Raw genomic sequence first — 22,976 nt, 5'->3', positions numbered from 1 at the left:
GACTGACAGCTGTCCTTCATCACAACAGAAGCCACAGAAATCCATCAAAAACATGACTCTGATCTGCGTCCTCATCTGGACTCTCCTCTGCTGCTGCTTCACAGGTAAAGTCCAGAGAATCAAACTCCTCTCCTCTATGAACATCCGTCCCTATGAAATGAAGCCCACAAAACCCTGACGCTGCTTTATGTTTCTGTCTCTGTATCCTCAGAGTCCAGAGGACAGGTCACAGTGACTCAGCCTGCAGCAGTGAGCTCTGCTCCAGGAGGCTCCGTCACCATCTCATGCAGGATCAGTCAGAATGTTAACAATAATAACTATCTGCACTGGTACCAACAGAAAGACGGAGAAACTCCTAAACTGCTCATCTATGTTACTAGCAATCGAGCATCAGGGATTCCAGGTCGTTTTACAGGCAGTGGATCTGGATCTAGCTTCACTCTGACCATCAGTGGAGTCCAGACTGAAGATGCCGCAGTTTACTACTGTCAGAGTTATCACAGTCCGTATGTGTTCACACAGTGAAAAAGCATCGTACAAAAACCTCCCTCAGTCAGACTGAACAGAAACTGAACTGACAGCTGCAGCTGGAAGCTTCTGCAGAGACTGACACACTTCACTGAGGACACACACACACACTACTCAAAACTCAGTAAGAACTACAAAACAGTATTAACCCTAATATGAGAGCTACCCTCTTTTCCAAACTCATTTTTAGAAATACTTTTTGAAGCTCTCAGTTAAAGAGACACACATTTGGGCAGGTAGGCTTCAGAGCTTTATCAAAACCAAGCAGAGGACAAACCGGAGGTGATGGAGGATCAGAAGAAGTTGGGAGCTCAGATCCAGACTCTTCAGACTATTTGAGACTGAGGTGAATCCTGAAGACTAAACATAGTCCTTTCTGGAGTCCCTGAGCTCCCTTGTCTCGTAGGTTCCTCTGGATCTCTGCTGATGTGGACGTGCCAAAGGAAAAAAAGGTTCCATGGTAACAAAGACAGCAGCTGGAAGTAGTCTACCCTCTGTGATCTGCCATGTGAGCCGTCAGACCAGACTTCTGATCAAATTTTACCCCACACTCAGAGCAGCTGAAGGATTTCTCTCTCTTGTGTGGACTCTCATGTGTTTGATAAGATCTCTTTTCTGGAAACATCTTCTATCGCATTCAGGGCATCCATGTGGTTTCTCCCCCGTGTGAAGTATCATGTGTTCTTTCAGATATCCTTTACGGGCAAATCTTAGACCACAGTCATGGCAGCTGAAGGGTTTCTCCCCCGTGTGAATCGTCATGTGTGTGGTCAGATGGTTCTTCTGGGTAAAAGTTTTGGCACACTCTGAGCAGCTGAAGGGTTTCTCTCCTGTGTGGATTCTCATGTGAACAATCAGTTTGCTTTTTGCTGTGAATCTTTTCTCACACTCAGAGCAGCTGAAAGGTTTCTCTCCCATGTGACGTTCCATGTGAGTCTTCAGACCAGACTTGTGATCAAATGTTTCCCCACGCTCAGAGCAGCTGAGGGATTTCTCTCTTGTGTGGACTCTCATGTGTTTGGTGAGATTGCTTTTATGGAAAAATGTTCTATCGCATTCAGAGCATCCATGCGGATTCTCCCCCGTGTGAACTATCATGTGTTCTTTCAGACATCCTTTACGGGCAAATCTTAGACCACAGTCATGGCAGCTGAAGGGTTTCTCCCCCGTGTGAATCTTCATGTGTGAGGTCAGGTTGTACTTCTGGGCAAATGTTTTGGCACACACAGAGCAGCTGAAGGGTTTCTCTCTTGTGTGGACTCTCATGTGTTTGGCAAGATTTCTTTTATGAGAAAAAAATTTAGCACATTCAGGGCAATGTGGTTTCTCCCCAGTGTGAACTATCATGTGTTCTTTCAGAGATCCTTTATGGGCAAATCTTAGACCACAGTCATCGCAGCTGAAGGGTTTCTCTCTTGTGTGAATCGTCATGTGCGAGGTCAGGTTGAACTTCATGGTAAAAGTTTTGGCACACTCAGAGCAGCTGAAGGGTTTCTCTCCTGTGTGATGTTTCATGTGAGTCTTCAGACCAGACTTTCGGCTATATCTTTTCCCGCAGTCAGAGCAGCTGAAGGGTTTGTCTTTTGTGTGGTATCTCATGTGAACTGTCAGATCCCACTTTCGGCTGAATCTTTTGTCACACTGAAGGCAGCTGAACGGCAGCTCTTTTGTGTGAGGAGCTACTTCAGCTCTCAGACCAGACTTATGGATGAGCGTTTCACTACACTGAGAGCGGCTGTAGGGCTGTGTGTTATCTGTCATGTTTTCCAGAGACTTTAAACCTGGTTCATTTTCTACAGCCTCCTCCCAGTCATCGCTATCATCAGTCTCAGGTTCAGACGAGTCTTCCTGATCCAAGTTCTTGTCTTGTTCTGAGTCCTCTCCATCAGCGTTTGTTTTCATCTGATCAGTTTGTCCTGGAAGCTGTGAGGACTGAGGTTCCTCTTCATCATCTTCTTTCTTTACAGGGTCGGACATGAATGTAAACTTGATATCATCCTCCTTCAGTCCTTGAAGCTGCTCTCCTTCCTGACTGCTCCAGAGTTCCTCCTGTTCCTCTTTAATGTGCGGAGGCTTCTTGTCCTCCTGGTCCAGACTGGAGCTCCAGTCCTGCTGCTCCTCTTTTATGACTGCAGGAAACACTGAAGAAACAAAAAGAGACATTGATTAAAAAAAGAATGATTATTGATAGTTCAGTTTAGATGCTTTAATATCTAGAATACAGTATTAAAGCCTCGGGAAACATCAGTGGAATATTTAAAATGCATATAGAATATAAAAATATAATGTGTAATCAAGCTTCAACAAAAATCTGAGTGAAAATAAACATCCATAACTATAAAAAAAACTCTGTTAAAAAAACGCTTATTGTACAGGTCAGTGCATTTCTCAGGACTGTGTGGGCGTGGCCTAACTCTTTGATTGACAGGTCAAGAGAGAGTTCACAGCCTGCATGTTTGAGCCGTCTGACTCTGAATCTAAAGACATCAAAACTCCAGAGTCTGAACATTATTCATTTACAATGGTCTCTGAGTGCTGAGTCAAAAAATACTTCAGGATCAGGACTTCTATCATTTATTAATTTTATCACTCCGTAGTCTCCGGGGCAACAGGACCATGGGACGCCCGGAGCAGAGGAGGCTGAAGTGTAGTATGTGTACACAGAGGAGCTCGGCTCTGTGTGTCAGACGGAGCTGTTTGTCCAAACTCTGAGCTGTTTGGGGAAAGTTAGCGAACCGGTCCTGATGAAAGTTAGTGAACCGGTCCTGGGGATAGTTAGTGAACCGGTCCTGGGGATAGTTAGCGAACCGGTTCTGGGGAAAGTTAGTGAACCGGTCCTGGGGAAAGTTAGTGAACCGGTTCTGGGGAAAGTTAGTGAACCGGTCCTGGGGAAAGTTAGCGAACCGGTCCTGGGGAAAGTTAGTGAACCGGTCCTGGGGAAAGTTAGTGAACCGGTCCTGGGGAAAGTTAGTGAACCGGTCCTGGAGAAAGTTAGTGAACCGGTCCTGGGGAAAGTAAGTTAACCGGTCCTGGAGAAAGTTAGTGAACCGGTCCTGGGGAAAGTTAGTGAACCGGTCCTGGGGAAAGTTAGTGAACCGGTCCTGGGGAAAGTTAGTGAACCGGTCCTGGGGAAAGTTAGTGAACCGGTCCTGGAGAAAGTTAGTGAACTGGTCCTGGGGAAAGTTAGTGAACCAGTCCTGATGAAAGTTAGTGAACCGGTCCTGGGGATAGTTAGTGAACCGGTCCTGGGGATAGTTAGTGAACCGGTCCTGGGGATAGTTAGTGAACCGGTCCTGGGGATAGTTAGTTAACCGGTCCTGGGGAAAGTTAGTTAACCGGTCCTGGGGAAAGTTAGTGAACCGGTCCTGGGGAAAGTTAGTGAACCGGTCCTGGGGAAAGTTAGTGAACCGGTCCTGGGGAAAGTTAGTGAACCAGTCCTGGGGAAAGTAAGTTAACCGGTCCTGGAGAAAGTTAGTGAACCGGTCCTGGGGAAAGTTAGTGAACCGGTCCTGGGGAAAGTTAATGAACCGGTCCTGGGGAAAGTTAGTGAACCGGTCCTGGGGAAAGTTAGTGAACCGGTCCTGGAGAAAGTTAGTGAACCAGTCCTGATGAAAGTTAGTGAACCGGTCCTGGGGATAGTTAGTGAACCGGTCCTGGGGATAGTTAGTGAACCGGTCCTGGGGATAGTTAGTGAACCGGTCCTGGGGATAGTTAGTTAACCGGTCCTGGGGATAGTTAGTTAACCGGTCCTGGGGAAAGTTAGTAAACCGGTCCTGGGGAAAGTTAGTGAACCGGTCCTGGGGAAAGTTAGTGAACCGGTCCTGGGGAAAGTAAGTTAACCGGTCCTGGAGAAAGTTAGTGAACCGGTCCTGGGGAAAGTTAGTGAACCGGTCCTGGGGAAAGTTAATGAACCGGTCCTGGGGAAAGTTAGTGAACCGGTCCTGGGGAAAGTTAGTGAACCGGTCCTGGAGAAAGTTAGTGAACTGGTCCTGGGGAAAGTTAGTGAACCAGTCCTGATGAAAGTTAGTGAACCAGTCCTGGGGATAGTTAGTGAACCGGTCCTGGGGATAGTTAGTGAACCGGTCCTGGGGATAGTTAGTGAACCGGTCCTGGGGATAGTTAGTGAACCGGTCCTGGGGATAGTTAGTGAACCGGTCCTGGGGAAAGTTAGTGAACCGGTCCTGGGGAAAGTTAGTGAAACGGTCCTGGGGAAAGTTAGTGAACCGGTCCTGGGGAAAGTTAGTGAAACGGTCCTGGGGAAAGTTAGTGAACCGGTCCTGGGGAAAGTTAGTGAACCGGTCCTGGGGAAAGTTAGTGAACCGGTCCTGGGGAAAGTTAGTGAACCGGTCCTGGGGAAAGTTATTGAACCAGTCCTGATGAAAGTTAGTGAACCGGTCCTGGGGAAAGTTAGTGAAACGGTCCTGGGGAAAGTTAGTGAACCGGTCCTGGGGAAAGTTAGTGAACCGGTCCTGGGGAAAGTTAGTGAACCGGTCCTGGGGAAAGTTAGTGAACCGGTCCTGAGGGAAGTGAGAGGAGCATGTGTGGGACTGCTTTAGCCATCCGGCCGCGGCTCGACTCAACCGTGTCCAAAGGTTTCCCCAAATCCACCTCAGTGAGGAAAATAGAAGAATGACAACAAGCTGTCCTCTTCAGCGGTGGATGTGCAGACAGGGACACACGAGCACAGCGGTGCAAAGAGCAGAGAGACAGATATACAGACAGATTACAGGCAGGACGTGATTAGCAAACAAGCTAACAGCTAAGACAGCACTGAGGGGATCTTAGTGTAGTTGTTTGGAAAGAGTCTTCTGGCGCTTTATAAATAAAGGTTGAAATGCTATCTCAGCAGGAGCTAGCTGAGCTAACACGACAGATAAAGACTCAGCTCCCTGAAACAACAAACAGGTCTCCAGCCTCAGACAGGACGCGTACCTGCTCTCTGCAGCTTTATGTCAGGTGTTAGAATCACTCTGTTCAGCTGGATCTGTCGGTGGAGCTCTTCAGTGTAACGCCAGAGAAGCTCCACACATTGATCTCCAACATCCCAGACCTATGTAACAGGTGTGGGGATGTTAAAGGTACATTTTACCATTGTGTATGGAAATGTCAAAAGATGAAAGAATTTTGGGATGGAGTCGGACATGTAATGCAGGTGTTTTTATCTTTTTTCAGTTAGTTGTAGAACCCAAGTTTTTCCTTCTTGGGAACTACCCAAAAGGACTAATACATTTCTTGGTATTATAAGAAGGATTAGTCATCTCCTTACCACAAACTGTCCTTACTATTTATTACACTCTAATTTATCCATATCTTTCATATTGTAATATAGTTTGGGCTATTACTTTTCCTGCGACTCTCCATAAAATTGTGCACCTTGTGGCATCACAAGGGGACAGGTTGTGGATGGGTGCTACATAGGGTGCATCTCAAAGCTCTAAACTGAAGTCTCCTCGCTCCTCGGTCGAACCGGAAGTACTTACTGACGCACCATTTTAACTTGCGTCCCAAAGCTCTTAACGCTGCTGGAGGAGAGAGGAGCGAGGAGCGAGGAGACTGATCCGAGGAGGGATAATCGAGGAAACACGAGAGCAGACTTAGCGGAAGTCTTTTCTCTGACAGACACGCCCCCTTATCGAATATCTCTCACTGATTGGACGCTGCAGGGGCTCGGACTTAACCGAAACTTAACATCAGCTGAGTTTAATATCAGAGAAAAGACTGACCTTAAAACAGTCACTAAGGGTGCCCTGAAACAGACCTTAAAACAGTCACTAAGGGTGCCCTGAAACAGACTTAAAACAGTCTCTAAGGGTGCCCTGAAACAGACCTACAAACAGTCACTAAGGGTGCCCTGAAACAGACTTAAAACAGTCACTAAGGGTGCCCTGAAACAGACCTTAAAACAGTCACTAAGGGTGCCCTGAAACAGACCTTAAAACAGTCACTAAGGGTGCCCTGAAACAGACTTAAAACAGTCATTAAGGGTGCCCTGAAACAGACCTAAAAACAGTCACTAAGGGTGCCATGAAACAGACCTTAAAACAGTCACTAAGGGTGCCCTGAAACAGACCTAAAAACAGCCACTAAGGGTGCCCTGAAACAGACCTTAAAACAGTCACTAAGGGTGCCCTGAAACAGACCTTAAAACAGTCACTAAGGGTGCCCTGAAACAGACTTAAAACAGTCACTAAGGGTGCCCTGAAACAGACTTAAAACAGTCACTAAGGGTGCCCTGAAACATACCTAAAAACAGCCACTAAGGGTGCCCTGAAACAGACCTTAAAACAATCATTAAGGGTGCCCTGAAACAGACCTAAAAACAGCCACTAAGGGTGCCCTGAAACAGACCTTAAAACAGTCTCTAAGGGTGCCCTGAAACAGACTTAAAACAGTTACTAAGGGTGCCCTGAAACAGACTTAAAACAGTCACTAAGGGTGCCCTGAAACATACCTAAAAACAGCCACTAAGGGTGCCCTGAAACAGACCTTAAAACAGTCACTAAGGGTGCCCTGAAACAGACTTAAAACAGTCACTAAGGGTGCCCTGAAACAGACTTAAAACAGTCACTAAGGGTGCCCTGAAACAGACTTAAAACAGTCACTAAGGGTGCCCTGAAACAGTCCTTAAAACAGTCTCTAAGGGTGCCCTGAAACAGACCTTAAAACAGTCACTAAGGGTGCCCTGAAACAGACTTAAAACAGTCTCTAAGGCTGCCCTGAAACAGACCTACAAACAGTCACTAAGGGTGCCCTGAAACAGACTTAAAACAGTCACTAAGGGTGCCCTGAAACAGACCTTAAAACAGTCACTAAGGGTGCCCTGAAACAGACTTAAAACAGTTACTAAGGGTGCCCTGAAACAGTCCTTTAAACAGTCTCTAAGGGTGCCCTGAAACAGACTTAAAACAGTCACTAAGGGTGCCCTGAAACAGACCTTAAAACAGTCACTAAGGGTGCCCTGAAACAGACCTTAAAACAGTCACTAAGGGTGCCCTGAAACATACCTAAAAACAGCCACTAAGGGTGCCCTGAAACAGACCTTAAAACAGTCACTAAGGGTGCCCTGAAACAGACCTTATAACAGTCACTAAGGGTGCCCTGAAACAGACCTTATAACAGTCACTAAGGGTGCCCTGAAACAGACCTTAAAACAGTTTTATAACAGACTTTAAGTTGAACTGGACTAATTTTTGACTACTTTTAAAAGGAACTATTTTCTCCTCCGGGATGCTTTAAGTTACCTTTTGAGACCTTGTTTGAAGAATTACCTGAGTTACCTTCTTGTTTTGTGTGATTACACCTGTGGTTGAATAAACCCCTCCTTTTGTTGAACCTGACCTGAGACTGTTTTGGAGTGATTTTACACTTTCCCACCTTGTACCGCCCTAGAAACCTCTCATGATGTCACAACCTTCAGAAACGTTTTGTTAGGATGGAAACTCGATCGAAGCCACACGTCTCATCTGCTCCTTTGTTTCAGAAACCCCAGCTTCTTAATATCTATAACATCAATATCTCTCAAATCTGTGTTTTTTTCTGTATAAAATACAACATGAAGGGAATATCCCTGATCATTTCAAGTCTTACTTCAAATTAAATTCACAGGTCCACTCTTATTCAACTCGTCAAACTTTATTTCTTCATCCTCCTAAATGTTTTACTTGTAGAAGTCAATTCTCGATACATTTCAGGGGCAGCAAATTCTGGAATATTTATTCCCATGTAGCGAAAAACGGTTTATCTTTAAAATGTTATAAAAGATGCTTGAAAAATCTTTTAACTACTGTTACTTAATTATACACATCATGCTCAACCACATACTCATAGAGTAGGTGTCCATACACATCATATTCAGATTTTGTACATTTGAATTCTGTTGATAATAACATTTTTAGAAATACTTTTTGAAGCTCTCAGTTAAAGAGACACACGTGTGGGCAGAGCTTTATCAAAACCAAGCAGAGGACAAACCGGAGGTGATGGATGATCAGAAGAAGCTGGGAGCTCAGATCCAGAGAGACTCTTCAGACCATTTGAGACTGAGGTGAATCCTGAAAACTAAACATAGTCCTTTTTTCCGTTCCCTTGTCTCGTAGGTTCCTCTGGATCTCTGCTGCTGTGGACGTGCCAGACTTCAGCTGCTACAACTACTACTATCCGTCTCTCCACTATCGTCTCTCTCTCTCTCTTCATCTCCCTCTATCCCTCTCTCCAACTCGGTCTCAGCAGATGTGTGTCTAACATGAGTCTGGTCCTGCTGGAGGTTTCTGCCTGTTAAAGGAAGTTTGTCCTTGCCAGTCTGTAAGATGGGACTGGATCTAATCCTGTCTTGATGTTGGGTCTTTGTTGATAATAGAACATAGAGTACGGTCTAGACCTGCTCTGTTGGAAAGAGTCTGAGGATAACATTTGTTGTGATTTGGCGCTCATGTGAAGTCTTATGTGTTCTCTCTGTGTTCCCTCACGGCTGAATCTTCTGCCACACTCAGAGCAGCAAACTGGTTTCTCTTTAAATGAACGGTCATATGTTGGGTCAATTCAACTTATTTTTTTGTCAAAGGACAAAAAAGCTCCATGGTGACAAAGACAGCAGCTGGAAGTAGTCTACCCTCTGTTATGTTCCATGTGAGCCGTCGGACCAGACTTCTGATCAAATTTTACCCCACACTCAGAGCAGCTGAAGGATTTGTCTCTTGTGTGGACTCTCATGTGTATGGTAAGAGCTCTTTTATGAGAAAATAATATTCTGCATTCAGGGCATCCATGTGGTTTCTCCCCAGTGTGAACTATCATGTGTCTTTTCAGACATCCTTTACGGGCAAATCTTAGACCACAGTCATGGCAGCTGAAGGGTTTCTCCCCCGTGTGAATCTTCATGTGCGAGGTCAGGCTGAACTTCTGGGTAAAAGTTTTGGCACACTCAGAGCAGCTGAAGGGTTTCTCTCCTGTGTGATGTTCCATGTGAGTCTTCAGACCAGACTTGTGATCAAATTTTACCCCACACTCAGAGCAGCTGAAAGATTTGTCTCTTGTGTGGACTCTCATGTGTATGGTAAGAGCTCTTTTATGAGAAAATAATATTCTGCATTCAGGGCATCCATGTGGTTTCTCCCCAGTGTGAACTATCATGTGTCCTTTCAGACATCCTTTACGGGCAAATCTTAGACCACAGTCATGGCAGCTGAAGGGTTTCTCCCCCGTGTGAATCTTCATGTGTGTGGTCAGGTTATTCTTCTTGGTAAATGTTTTGGCACACTCAGAGCAGCTGAAGAATTTGTCTCTTGTGTGGACTTTCATGTGTTGGGTAAGAGCTATTTTATGAGAAAATAATCTACCGCATTCAGGGCATCCATGTGGTTTCTCCCCAGTGTGAACTATCATGTGTTTTTCCAGACATGCTTTATGGGCAAATCTTAGACCACAGTCAGAGCAGCTGAAGGGTTTCTCCCCCGTGTGAATCTTCATGTGCATGGTCAGGCTGTGCTTCTGGGTAAAAGTTTTGGCACACTCAGAGCATCTGAAGGGTTTCTCTCCCGTGTGGACTCTCATGTGAACTGTCAGTTGTTTTTTTTCTGTGAATCTTTTCTCACACTCAGAGCAGCTGAAGGGTTTCTCTCCCATGTGGTATCTTGTGTGAACTGCCAGATCCCACTTTCGTCTGAATCTTTTATCACACTGAAGGCAGCTGAACGGCAGCTCTTTTGTGTGAGGAGCTATTTCAGCCGTGAGACCAGACTTATGGATGAGCGTTTCACTACACTGAGAGCGGCTGTAGGGCTGTGTGTTATCTGTCATGTTTTCCAGAGACTTTAAACCTGGTGGATTTTCTACGGCCTTCTCCCAGTCATCGCTGTCATCAGTCTCAGGTTCAGACGAGTCTTCCTGATCTGACTTCCTGTCTTGTTCTGAGTCCTCTCCATCAGCGTCTGTTTTCATCTGATCAGTTTGTCCTGGAAGCTGTGAGGACTGAGGTTCCTCTTCATCATCTTCTTTCTTTACAGGGTCGGACATGAATGTAAACTTGATATCATCCTCCTTCAGTCCTTGAAGCTGCTCTCCTTCATGACTGCTCCAGAGTTCCTCCTGTTCCTCTTTAATGTGCGGAGGCTTCTTGTCCTCCTGATGCAGACTGTAGCTCCAGTCCTGCTGCTCCTCTTTTATGACTGCCAGCGGCTGGAAGTCTGCAAGAAACACTGAAGAAACAAAAAGAGACATTGATTTATAAAAGAATGATTATTGATAGTTCGGTTTAGATGCTTTAATATCTAGAATACAGTTTAACATTTGGGGGTCAATCTGCTCGATGTCACAAGGAGACACGGCCACATAGAGCTGAGCGCCGTCAGCTAGTGGTGCACGGCATATGCGGTAGACGGTATACATGATATAAATCTGGCCTACGGTAGAGATTTGGACTCGACCAACCAATCGCCATAACACTTGTTGATGACATCACCGCAACCGCCTCTATATTTTATAGACAGAATTAAAATATGCAAAATCAATACTGCGACTTCAAGAGTGATAACACCTTGTTGTAGTGAGTCAGAGCAATTCCATAGAGAGCCACTTTGCATCAGCAGCACCATGCTCCAGTGCTCTGGGAGAGTTTATAGTCCTGAGAGGTGAACATTGGAGGACTGACAGCTGTCCTTCATCACAACAGAAGCCACAGAAATCCTCCTCCTCCTCCTCATCAAAAACATGACTCTGATCTGCGTCCTCATCTGGACTCTCCTCTGCTGCTGCTTCACAGGTAAAGTCCAGAGAATCAAACTCCTCTCCTCTATGAACATCCGTCCCTCTGAAATGAAGCCCACAAAACCCTGACGCTGCTTTATGTTTCTGTCTCTGTATCCTCAGAGTCCAGAGGACAGATCACAGTGACTCAGCCTGCAGCAGTGAGCTCTGCTCCGGGAGGCTCCGTCACCATCTCATGCAGGACCAGTCACAATGTCCGCTTTTGGAGCAACTACCATTTCTTGGCCTGGCATCAACAGAAAAATGAAGGAACTCCCAAAATGCTCATTTACTTTGCGAACAGTAGAGTGTCAGGGACTCCAGGTCGTTTTACAGGCAGTGGATCACACTCTGACTTCACTCTGACCATCAGTGGAGTCCAGACTGAAGATGCTGCAGTTTACTACTGTCATGGTGCATTCACTGTAAATAGCCAGTACATGTACACACAGTGAAAAAGCGTCGTACAAAAACCTCCCTCAGTCAGACTGAACAGAAACTGAACTGACAGCTGCAGCTGGAAGCTTCTGCAGAGACTGACACACTTCACTGAGGACACACACACACACACACACACACTGAAACATCAGTGGCTTAATTTGATAAGGAATTAAATTATAATTTCAGGCCTATTCTGTTTAATGTCACAACTTTTAATCTGCATCTTTGCAGACGACAACCTCTTATTCAGCAGAATCAGAACACCTCACTGTCACTGTAATCTCTGCATACAACAAAAACAGGGGTGCACCTCTACTGCTGCAAAAACACTCAGTGGCCTTCAGAATAAAAGAAGAGCTTTCCTTGTCCTCTCTCAAAATGTTCAGATGAGGCACAGAAGAAAAGCTGGTTTTATGTTTTCATTAACCTGTGAAGTCTTAAAAGTACAGTCATTCATACAATAGCAATGATTCCTGCACAATACTAACTTGCTCCCCTAACTGAACACTGAAGCAGCAGTTGGCAATTAAATGTCCAAACGTCAGACGGCCTTCAAAAGTGAACCTTATGTTCAATCATCATCAATCAATCAATCTTTATTTGTATAGCGCCAAATCACAACAAACGTTATCTCAAGACGCTTTTACAAACATAGGAGGTCTAGACCACTCTATGTCAAATTATGAGCAGAGACCCAACACCAAGACAGGGTAAGACTCAGTCTGACCCCACCTTAATCCACCATGAGCATTGCACATCGCAGTATTTAGCTAGTTACAGTGGTGAGGAAAAACTTCCTTTTAACAGGCAGAAACCTCAGGCAGAACCAGACTCATGTTAGACAGACATCATGCCTCGACTGAGTTGGGTCTGGAAAGACAGATAGAGGGGAGTAAGAGAGAGAGGTGATAGTGATGAGACGAGTCGTAGAAGCTGTTGCCGCTGGAGTCCAGCACGTCCGTATCAGCTGGAGTCCAGATCGTCCACAGCAGGAGGACGTCAACGGCAGCTCAGAGGAATCTACGAGACAATGGAGCTCAGGGACTCCAGAAAGGTCTATGGTTAGTAACTTTAATGGGACAGGCAGAGTTAAAGTAAGTGATGAAGGGGTTGGGGGGAAGAAGGTGAGCTAGGATCCCAGTGTGTCAGTGTGCCAGTTCCCCCGGCAGTCTAGGCCTATAGCAGCATGACAAAAGCTGGTCCAAGCCTGATCCAGCTCTAACTATAAGCTTTATCAAAAAGGAAAGTTTTAAGTCTACTCTTAAAAGTGGAGAGGGTGTCTGCCTCCCGGACCCTGACTGGTAGATGATTCCAAAGGAGAGGGGCCTGTTCAATTTTAAAACATGGTATTCAGAGAGTCACTGGACAGAGACAAACATGACTTAACCTAAGCTGTCAAGAGAAGGGAGGAGAGTCCAATTCACTGCCTGACCAAAATAAACAGTCCATTTCTAAAGCTAATGTGCCACCTACTGGTGGACTTGGGGAATTCAGAACACTGATAGAGAAATTATCTACTCAGACCGAAACTGTTTTTTGAGCAAGGCTGTTTATTTCTGCTGTAAAGATCGTCTTCTTTGAATGGGTGTGTATGTGGTTTCTGGTGTTTCTGCAGTCAGCCTCTAGTGGACACTTGATGAACTGCAGTTTTTAACACTTCTGCAGCTTCATATTTTAAAGGTGACATATCATGCAAAATTGGCTTTTTAATGGTTCCCTTCCTGAAATATGTGTCCCTGTCTACAAACCCCCTGAAAAGTAAAATAATCCATTCTGCCTCTGTTCTGATTTCTCCACCTTTCTGTAAATGTGTGCTGAAACCAGCCGTTTCAGTTTTCAGTGTTTTTCATACGTCACAACGCCATCCGGTCTGTAACAGGAAGTCAGAGCTCGGAGCTTGTTCAGCCCATAGACTGTATAAAATACAACTCAACCCCTCCTCCGTTTTTCATTCCCTGCACACGTGTGCTAACAAGGAGCTTAGGAGGGAGGCATGCTAGCTGTAGGCTGTCTTAATAAACACAAAGGTCGGTTTGACTCCCCACGTCTGCAGATTTGGAGACCTAGTGGATGATTTTTATTTTTCATGGAAAAGTGCAAGCGCTAGTTAGCATAGCCACATAGCTACATGTTGGTAGCTGTGTACCAAGACGCACGTCGACATGCTGACAAATAAAACAACAAGAAACACTAAATCTGTGACCAATGGTTCAGAAAGGTCCTGCTGCAGGACATTAGATCAACGTGCTGGAGAGCCGAGGCCACACCCACTTCCTGAGGGGGCGTGGTCAGAGAGCTCATTCTCATTTAAAGGCACAGACACAGAAAACAGCCTGTTCTGAGCAGGGCTGAAAAAGAGGGGTTTACAGGCAGACCAGAATCTGATTTCAAAGTGTTTTTATGAGCAGAAACTTTAAAGACATGTTTTGGGGACCTCTTAGACCAATATATGTTGATGAAAAAGAGCAGAATATGTCACCTTTAAGACCCGGGGGTTGAGTGAGCATTTTAATGTGGTATAGGCGGACTTAAATGGATGATGTACATAATAGTAATAGTTTGAGCAATTTGATCAAAATAAAAAAGTTCACATTTTTATGTTGCAAATTCCAACTATTTGGATCATAGGACCTAAAAGCAGATCTTAACTCTGTGCGAAGAGGTCATAATAACAGTGATAATAATAACACGTGCAAACACGCTGTGCGCATGTGCAATCGTGTACTAAACATCCAGCATGAGAAAGAGAACTAACCTGCTCTCTGTGGGTTTAGTGCTGCTGTTGATTTCACATCCAGCAGACTTCCTTGGTGGAGGATTTCCTCCTCGTGTCGAGGCTGGAGTCCGGATACATCTCTAGGATCATGAATCCCGGACTGTTCCATAGTTCTTAGAGTCAAAGAAGGAAAAGTTCTGCCTTCCCTCCTGCAGGATACAAACTTTGCCAAACGTGCTGGCTGTGCAGAACAGCTGCTTCTTCTTCCCGGGTTTTCAGAGGTGGTTCTTCTTCTCTGGATTGAATGGCGGATTGCAACCCAATTTAAAAAAGGAGCATACCGCCACCTACTGCACCGGAGTGTGTCACTTCAGGGTGTTGCACTTCCGGTAGCATTCTACACATCATGCAAACATGAAAACAAATAACCAAACAATAAACAAAAAATTAAGCAACTAAGTAATGCATGTATTCAATAGTAAAAAAATTAAATAACTAATAATAATAATAATAATAATAATAATAATGATAATAGAAAACAATAATATAATACAATAATACAATAACATTATTAATGCTACTACAACTACTACTACTATTACTATTACTACTACTACTACTACTACTACTACTACTACTACTACTACTACTAATAATAATAATAATAATAACAACAACAACAACAATAATAATAATGATAAATACAATTAAAATGTACAAATAAATCACAAAAAAATATTTTAAAAAAGCCAATAACTGATCAAAACTAGAATGGTTGCATTTCCTGAAAGCAAATGCGTTGAAATGCTGAAGCTGAAGGCTGAAAGCTGTTAAACACAGCTGAACATGGAAGAGCAGTAGAAGTGGTTGAAGTAGAAGGAGTGGAAAAAGTAGGAGTGGAAAAAGTAGAAGTTGGAGAAGTGGAAGGAGTGGAAAAAATAAAGGAAGTGGAAAAAGTATAAGTGGAAGACGTTGCAGGAGTGGAAAAAGTTGGAGTGGAAAAACTAGAAGTGGTCTGTGTCTCTCTCTCTGTGTGTGTGTGTGTGTGTGTGTGTGTGTGTGTGTGTGTGTGTGTGTGTGTGTGTGTGTGTGTGTGTGTGTGTGTTGCCATTGTGATAGGACCAGCTGTGTAACTGCTGTGTGACAGTTGATTAAGAATGGGATTCATGTGACTGGTTCTAGGTACACTAAGCCTCCATTGAGTTCCACCTGACTGTGTCCCTCTGTAGCGGTGTTATCCTAAAGAAATGACGTGAAACTATAAGACAAATAACTCAATTTTGAATCATTTCAAAAAAAGAAAATTTAAGATAAAATTGGAGTTTTGGTCATTACATAATAAAAACAGCATTCAAAGTCATCTTGAGGCTTTTATTATAATTCTTATGATCAATGATTCAAAACATGTTAGATCACAGGTCAAGTGGCTCATAAGTTTTTAATAATACTCACTGTTTTAGGGTTTTATTGTTGAACATCTTTAGAAAGTAGAATCGTCTTTAATTTGGGGTTTAGTGATTAAATGCACTATCCATGGATGAATCCAATTATCTCAATGCTGCAGAGATTTGTTTTATTCAATGTGTCTAGTTTATTATAATTTTCAGTTAACACTGTTTACAAGTTGCAATCCTCAAAATCTAAATATTAGTCTTGAAAAGAGGAGTCCTCTTATATTAGGGTTAATACGTTATGGTAGTGCTCACTGAGTTTTGGAGCGGTGTGTGTGTGTGTGTGTGTGTGTGTGTGTGTGTGTGTGTGTGTGTGTGTGTGTGTGTGTGTGTGTGTGTGTGTGTGTGTCTTCACTGAAGTGTGTCAGTCTCTGCAGAAGCTTCCAGCTGCAGCTGTCAGTTCAGTTTCTGTTCAGTCTGACTGAGGGAGGTTTTTGTACGACGCTTTTTCACTGTGTGAACGCCTCATAGCTGTTAGCATCATGTACTCCTTCACAGTAGTAAACTGCAGCATCTTCAGTCTGGACTCCACTGATGGTCAGAGTGAAGTCAGAGTTTGATCCACTGCCTGTAAAACGATCTGGAATACCTGATGCTCGAGTGCTAGCACCATAAATGAGCAGTTTAGGAGTTTCTCCATCTTTCTGTTGGTACCAGTGCAGATAGCTATTACTGTAAACATTGTGACTGGTCCTGCATGAGATGGTGACGGTGCCTCCCGGAGCAGAGCTCACTGCTGCAGGCTGAGTCACTGTGACCTGTATTAAGGCCTCTGAGGATACAGAGACAGAAACATAAAGCAGCATCAGGGTTTTGTGGGCTTCATTTCAGAGGGACGGATGTTCATAGAGGAGAGGAGTTTGATTCTCTGGACTTTACCTGTGAAGCAGCAGCAGAGGAGAGTCCAGATGAGGACGCAGATCAGAGTCATGTTTTTGATGAGGAGGAGGAGGATTTCTGTGGCTTCTGTTGTGATGAAGGACAGCTGTCAGTCATCCAGTGTTCAACTCTCAGGACTATAAACTCTCCCAGAGCACTGGAGCATGGTGCTGCTGATGCAAAGTGGCTCTCTATGGAAATGCTCTGACTCACTCCAACAGGGATTTAGATCATGCTAATGATGATGTTAACAAAGGATCAATAAATGAATCACTCAACTGTTGAAATAAAGTTCAGTCATTTAAAGTCATGCTTCTATTTACAGAGACTTCTTCATATGGGGTGTCATTTGTAAAGTTGTGCACACTGAAAATAACCGCAGCAATTTTCCACTCCATAACTCAATAAAAATGTTGTGGGAATTTTCAAAAGTAATTTTTTTATCACATTTAGGAGCTAAATATTTAGGACCGCAGAGCAACATTTAACATTTAGATTCAACTTTTAACATTTATATTTCTATTCAATATTTACCTTTAACATATATATTTAGCATTCAACTTTTAACATCTCGATTTACAAATCGACATTGAGATTTATTTTTTAACATTTATTATTGTTTTTGACATTTAGATTTAACATTTAGTATTTAGATTATTATTTAACATTTATATTTATATTCAACATTAATATTTAGCATTCAGCATTTAACATTTTGATTTTACAAACCTACATTTAGATTGAACTATCAACATTTATATATATATATTTAACATTTTATATTTCTATTTAATATTTATATTAAAGTTAATGTTACCCAGGTTAACAACAGCTTTCAGTCTTGATGCATTTGTTGGGTAGTTGAGTGATTTATGAAAACTTATACTCTGTTTTATGTTTTCATTAATGTTCAAACATGTGTCGTGTGTTTGGAGAGAAAGGGTGTGTGTGTGTGTGTGTGTGTGTGTGTGTGTGTGTGTGTGTGTGTGTGTGTGTGTGTGTGTGTGTGTGAGTGTGTACTCAGTGAAGTGTGTCAGTCTCTGCAGAAGCTTCCAGCTGCAGCTGTCAGTTCAGTTTCTGTTCAGTCTGACTGAGGGAGGTTTTTGTACGACGCTTTTTCACTGTGTGCGTGTTTCATAGATGCTTGAATCATGTGCACTCTGACAGTAGTAAACTGCAGCATCTTCAGTCTGGACTCCACTGATGGTCAGAGTGAAGTCAGAGTTTGATCCACTGCCTGTAAAACGATCTGGAATACCTGATGCTCGAGTGCTAGCACCATAAATGAGCAGTTTAGGAGTTTCTCCATCTTTCTGTTGGTACCAGCTCAGATAGATATTATTGTAAACACTGTGACTGGTCCTGCATGAGATGGTGACAGAGCCTCCCTGAGCAGAGCTCACTGCTGCAGGCTGAGTCACTGTGACCTGTATTAAGGCCTCTGAGGATACAGAGACAGAAACATAAAGCAGCGTCAGGGTTTTGTGGGCTTCATTTCAGAGGGACGGATGTTCATAGAGGAGAGGAGTTTGATTCTCTGGACTTTACCTGTGAAGCAGCAGCAGAGGAGAGTCCAGATGAGGACGCAGATCAGAGTCATGTTTTTGATGAGGAGGAGGAGGATTTCTGTGGCTTCTGTTGTGATGAAGGACAGCTGTCAGTCATCCAGTGTTCAACTCTCAGGACTATAAACTCTCCCAGAGCACTGGAGCATGGTGCTGCTGATGCAAAGCGGCTCTCTATGGAAATGCTCTGAGTCACAGTTGCGGGCCCACATGTACTCCTGGATGGCCTTGTAGGGACCTGAAGTCCTTCCTCTTATCCAGCTCGGACTCTCTGAGATACTAGCCAAAATGAGACTGGTAGCTCAGAGGACAACCTGGACTTGAGTTCGGACGTAAATGATTATATTTGATGTACAGCACTTTGTGTTACAATGTCAGTGTATGAAAAGGGCTTTATAAATAAAGTCTGATTGATTGATTGATAATGATATGCAGATCAAACATAGGTAAGTGACAGAGTGAGGTTGTTATGAGACTTTATTTTTGTCTGACAAGTACATAGAATACAAAATATAGGAGGGGCTAATACTCTAACATTTTCAATACCTAGTGTCACACTAGCACTAATTTATTCATTCATTTGTATTGAGATGCAAAATTCAAGCTATGCGGCTTCATTAGAGCAAATTTTAACATGCAAAGTCAACTGACCTTATTGTTTGTATTAATAAGGTCTCTTTTGGGTTGTTTTCAGTTTCGCAAAGAACTCTGATTTCTTCAAAATATCAAAATTCAGTCTTCAAAAAGTCTTTATAAAGATGAGTGTGGAAAAGAGGGGTGGTCTCATATTAGGGTTAATGCAGTAATGTAGTGCTAACTGAGTTTTGAGTAGTTTGTGTGTGTGTTTGGTGAAGTGTGTCAGTCTCTGCAGAAGCTTCCAGCTGCAGCTGTCAGTTCAGTTTCTGTTCAGTCTGACTGAGGGAGGTTTTTGTACGACACTTTTTCACTGTGTGAACAGCTCATAGATGCTAGAATCATGTGTACTCTGACAGTAGTAAACTGCAGCATCTTCATTCTGGACTCCACTGATGGTCAGAGCAAAGTTTGAGTTTGATCCACTGCCTGTAAAACGATCTGGAATACCTGATGCTCGAGTGCTAGCCTTATAAATGAGCAGTTTAGGAGTTTCTCCATCTTTCTGTTGGTACCAGGCTAAGAAGTGGATGCTGTTATAAACATAAACACTGTGACTGGTCCTGCATGAGATGGTGACAGAGCCTCCCGGAGCAGAGATCACTGCTGCAGGCTGAGTCACAGTGACCTGTATTTTGGACTCTGAGGATACAGAGACAGAAACATAAAGCAGCGTCAGGGTTTTGTGGGCTTCATTTCAGAGGGACGGATGTTCATAGAGGAGAGGAGTTTGATTCTCTGGACTTTACCTGTGAAGCAGCAGCAGAGGAGAGTCCAGATGAGGACGCAGATCAGAGTCATGTTTTTGATGAAGAGGAGGATTTCTGTGGCTTCTGTTGTGATGAAGGACAGCTGTCAGTCATCCAGTGTTCAACTCTCAGGACTATAAACTCTCCCAGAGCACTGGAGCATGGTGCTGCTGATGCAAAGTGGCTCTCTATGGAAATGCTCTGACTCACTCTAACAGGGTCTTATTTTATGCTGATGATGATGTTAACAAAGGATCAATAAATGAATCACACAACTACTGAAATAAAGTTCAGTCATTTAGAGTCATGCTTCTATTTTGCATTGTGCACACTGACAATAACAGCAGCAATTCTCCACATTTAGCTCCAAAACATCATAAAAATGTAGTGTACATTTTTAAATATAAATATTAAATCTAAATCTAAATGTTGTGAATTTGTACAGGGTGCCTTTCATACCAAAATAAAAGCTTCATAAAGTGATACAGATATCCCAACCATAGTCTGTCATCCTGACTCCTTCGGGTTACTAGACGGACTGCCGGCCTTAAAAATGTTAGAAAGCCAGTTTTGGAGTCCATAAAGAGATTTCACAACGCTCAGAGACAGAACTGACCCAGACTAAGATCCAGACAAGCTGAGATGCTTTAAGTCTGGATCTTTTTTATGAAGCTTTTATTTTGGTATCTCATCTTTTCCAGTGTGTATTTCCAAAGAAGGTAATATTTAGGATCGCAGAGCAACATTTAACATTTATATTTAGATTCAGCATTTAAGTTTAAGATTTATATTTACCATTTAGATTACACATTTAACATTAATATTTATCTTAATTTGTTATAATATTTTACATGTATTTTATATAACTTATATTTATATTTAAAATTTAACATTTATTTATATATATTTAAGATGTAAACTTAACATTTAAATATAATATTTAACATTTATATTCATATTCATATTTGACTTTGATATTTACCATTTAGAATTAACATTTAACATCTTTATTTATTTTTAAAATTCATGTTTACCATTTATATTTAACATTAATTCTTAACATTTATATTAATATCTAATAATAAACATTCAACATTTAGATATATATTTAATATTTATGCTTAACATTTCAATTTAATATTTAACATTTATATTCATATCTAACATTAATACTGGCATTTAATATTTAGATTTAGATTTACCATTTTGATTTTACTGTGATTGTAATCTAAATATATTTTTTACAACGAAATTAAATATGAAGAAGATCATAAATATTCTTCTAATTGTGATAAAAATGTGACTTTTAAAATTTACATTATGATTTTATGACATTTTGGAGTTAAATGTTGAGAATTGTTGCTGATATTTTCAGTGTGCACAACCTTACAAACGGCGCCCCATATCTTCAGTCTTATTAATCGTGTGTTGAAGAAAATGGATTTCAAATGATTCTCAAATAAATAAATCTCTGAGAAAATGTTTCTTTTTGAAAATGTGTTGCAATGTTTGATTGTCTGCTCCCGTTTTCTCCTGAAGGTCTTTCAGGCAGAGACTCATTCAGGAGACTCTGTTTGTGTCAGAGTCAGAGAGCCGTGTCTCTCTACAGTCAGAGGTTTTTGTACGGCGGCTCAATGACTTTGTATCACTGTGGTACACGTTCGGTGGAGGAACCAGACTGGATGTTGGAAGTAAGTCAAATATTCACTCTTTTTTTAAATCAGTAACTTATTTTTGTTTCTCTTTTTTCACATTCAAGACTGATGGAAACAGATATTATCATTTCCTCTCATGTTGCATGTTTTAGAGGTGATGTGGACAAAGCTGAGGTGAAAGGATTTAGGTTTTTAAAGAAGTAACATAAAAGTGTAATAAAGCTTAAAGTGTACATCAGACCAGAATGATCATTTTTAAATACTTGACTTTCAGTCTCATGGTAGAGTTCAGTCTTGAAGTGATGGTAGGTTTAGTTCAGTCAGAGTCAGAGAGCCGTGTCTCTCTACAGTCAGAGGTTTTTGTACGGCGGCTCAATGACTTTGTATCACTGTGGCTCACGTTCGGTGGAGGAACCAGACTGGATGTTGGAAGTAAGTTTAAATTTCAACTCTTAATCTTTTAGAGACAGAATCGTTTAAATCCTCGTTGGTAACAGAACTTCTTCTTTAAATTTCGTCTCTTTAATCGTTGATTTTTTTCATCCTTGTTTCTGTGCCGTGGAGGTAAACTCAGGACAGCTGCACTGAACCTAGTTTGACTCAGTCTAGTCAGAAGTTGTTGAAAGTTAAAAAGCTTGAAGTTGATGAAAAAATGATTCTCTTTTCTTCTTTGTTCTAACATCATATTTTACACTGCAGTGAAAACTTTGAAGGATATTTCTCTCATTGAGGCGTTTGAAGAGTTTTTAATCTGATTATCATTTTGATTCACATGAAGCACGTTTGAGTTTTCGTCCCCTCTGAATAGTTCAACATGTTTTACAGAGGTTGAATGATTTGATGAGTTTCTATCAGATATTGAATTTGTAGTTTGATGTGTTTGAGCTGGTTCTGTATGATGAGTGTCTCTGTGCTGATATGCATGAGAGGCTTCTTAAAGGGAAGTGAAACAATGTGTGAGTGAGTGACTGGTGGAGCAGAAAAAACACCTGACACAAACTCCTTCAAGCAGAAGTTCAACTTTCAACATTAAAGCTGTCTCAGTGTCTGCTGTTTGATTGGAAGCTGTGGTCCCTGTCCTCTAAGCTGATTGGTGTCTCCTAGGTGATGTGCGTCCCACCCTGACGGTGCTGCCCCCCCTCCGATAAGGAACTGCTGCAGGGGACGGCCACGGTCATGTGCCTGGCCAACAAGGGCTACCCCTCAGGCTGGAGTCTGGCCTGGAAGATGGGCGGTGGCGGCAGCATCAGCAGCAGCTGGGAGGAGAGCAAGAGCCCCGGGGCGCTGCAGAAGGACGGCCTCTACAGCTGGAGCAGCACCCTGAGGCTCCCTGCAGACCAGTGGAGGAAGGTGGGATCTGTGACTTGTGAGGCCACCCAGGGCTCCCAGACTCTGGTCTCACAGTCCCTGAGCAGAGACCAGTGCTCCCAGTCCTGATCTGACTCACTGGGACCCTGATTCTGTTTGTTCTCTGTTCCTGCTCTCAGTCTAAACTCTCTGTCTCTGGTTCTCTCTTTCAATCATGACATGTTTCATGTTTCAACATTTCACTGTTTCTACTCATGCTGATGGATTCAATGTTTTAAAACAATAAAGATTTTATTATGTATATCATCAAA

At 42.7% G+C, this 22,976-nt stretch overlaps 2 protein-coding genes, 1 pseudogene and 1 gene segment (V, D, J or C); 2 read left to right on the top strand and 2 right to left on the bottom strand.

The window, feature by feature from the left end:
• Positions 1 to 14,724, bottom strand: part of LOC117827887 (gastrula zinc finger protein XlCGF57.1-like) — a 27,243-nt gene extending 12,519 nt beyond the window's left edge. The window contains exons 1-2 of one of the 2 annotated variants that reach the window (XM_034704737.1): positions 14,465 to 14,724; positions 10,515 to 10,721 (exon numbers count right to left, since the gene is read on the bottom strand). In XM_034704737.1, coding sequence (XP_034560628.1) covers positions 10,515 to 10,721; positions 14,465 to 14,594 — 337 coding nt within the window. In that variant the 5' untranslated portion in view covers positions 14,595 to 14,724. Of the gene's footprint in view, positions 1 to 8,934; positions 10,722 to 14,464 lie in introns of those variants that run through there. The other variant, XM_034704736.1, reaches the window with a different exon arrangement.
• Positions 53 to 22,976, top strand: part of LOC117827895 — a 75,441-nt gene continuing 52,517 nt past the window's right edge. The window contains 2 exon segments of the V gene segment in view: positions 53 to 104; positions 212 to 512. Of these exon segments, the coding sequence occupies positions 53 to 104; positions 212 to 512 (353 nt within the window).
• On the bottom strand, positions 165 to 5,524 carry LOC117827891 (gastrula zinc finger protein XlCGF57.1-like). The gene is made up of 2 exons (XM_034704740.1): positions 5,461 to 5,524; positions 165 to 2,669 (listed from the first exon to the last, which is right to left on the bottom strand). Exon 2 carries the CDS (start codon positions 2,503 to 2,505, stop codon positions 1,069 to 1,071), a length of 1,437 nt encoding a protein of 478 aa, XP_034560631.1. The 5' UTR covers positions 2,506 to 2,669; positions 5,461 to 5,524; the 3' UTR covers positions 165 to 1,068.
• On the top strand, positions 11,218 to 22,976 carry LOC117827894 (annotated as a pseudogene).

Source organism: Notolabrus celidotus, chromosome 16 (genome assembly GCF_009762535.1).
Source record: "Notolabrus celidotus isolate fNotCel1 chromosome 16, fNotCel1.pri, whole genome shotgun sequence".
Taxonomy (NCBI): domain Eukaryota; kingdom Metazoa; phylum Chordata; class Actinopteri; order Labriformes; family Labridae; genus Notolabrus; species Notolabrus celidotus.
The sequence above is the reverse complement of the archived record's forward strand: the minus strand, read 5'-3'. Positions and strand labels throughout refer to the sequence as shown.

Bases quoted from the DNA above. Each gene is read 5' to 3' on its own strand.
- LOC117827891 (XM_034704740.1), bottom strand. From the start codon at position 2,505: ATGTCCGACCCTGTAAAGAAAGAAGATGATGAAGAGGAACCTCAGTCC.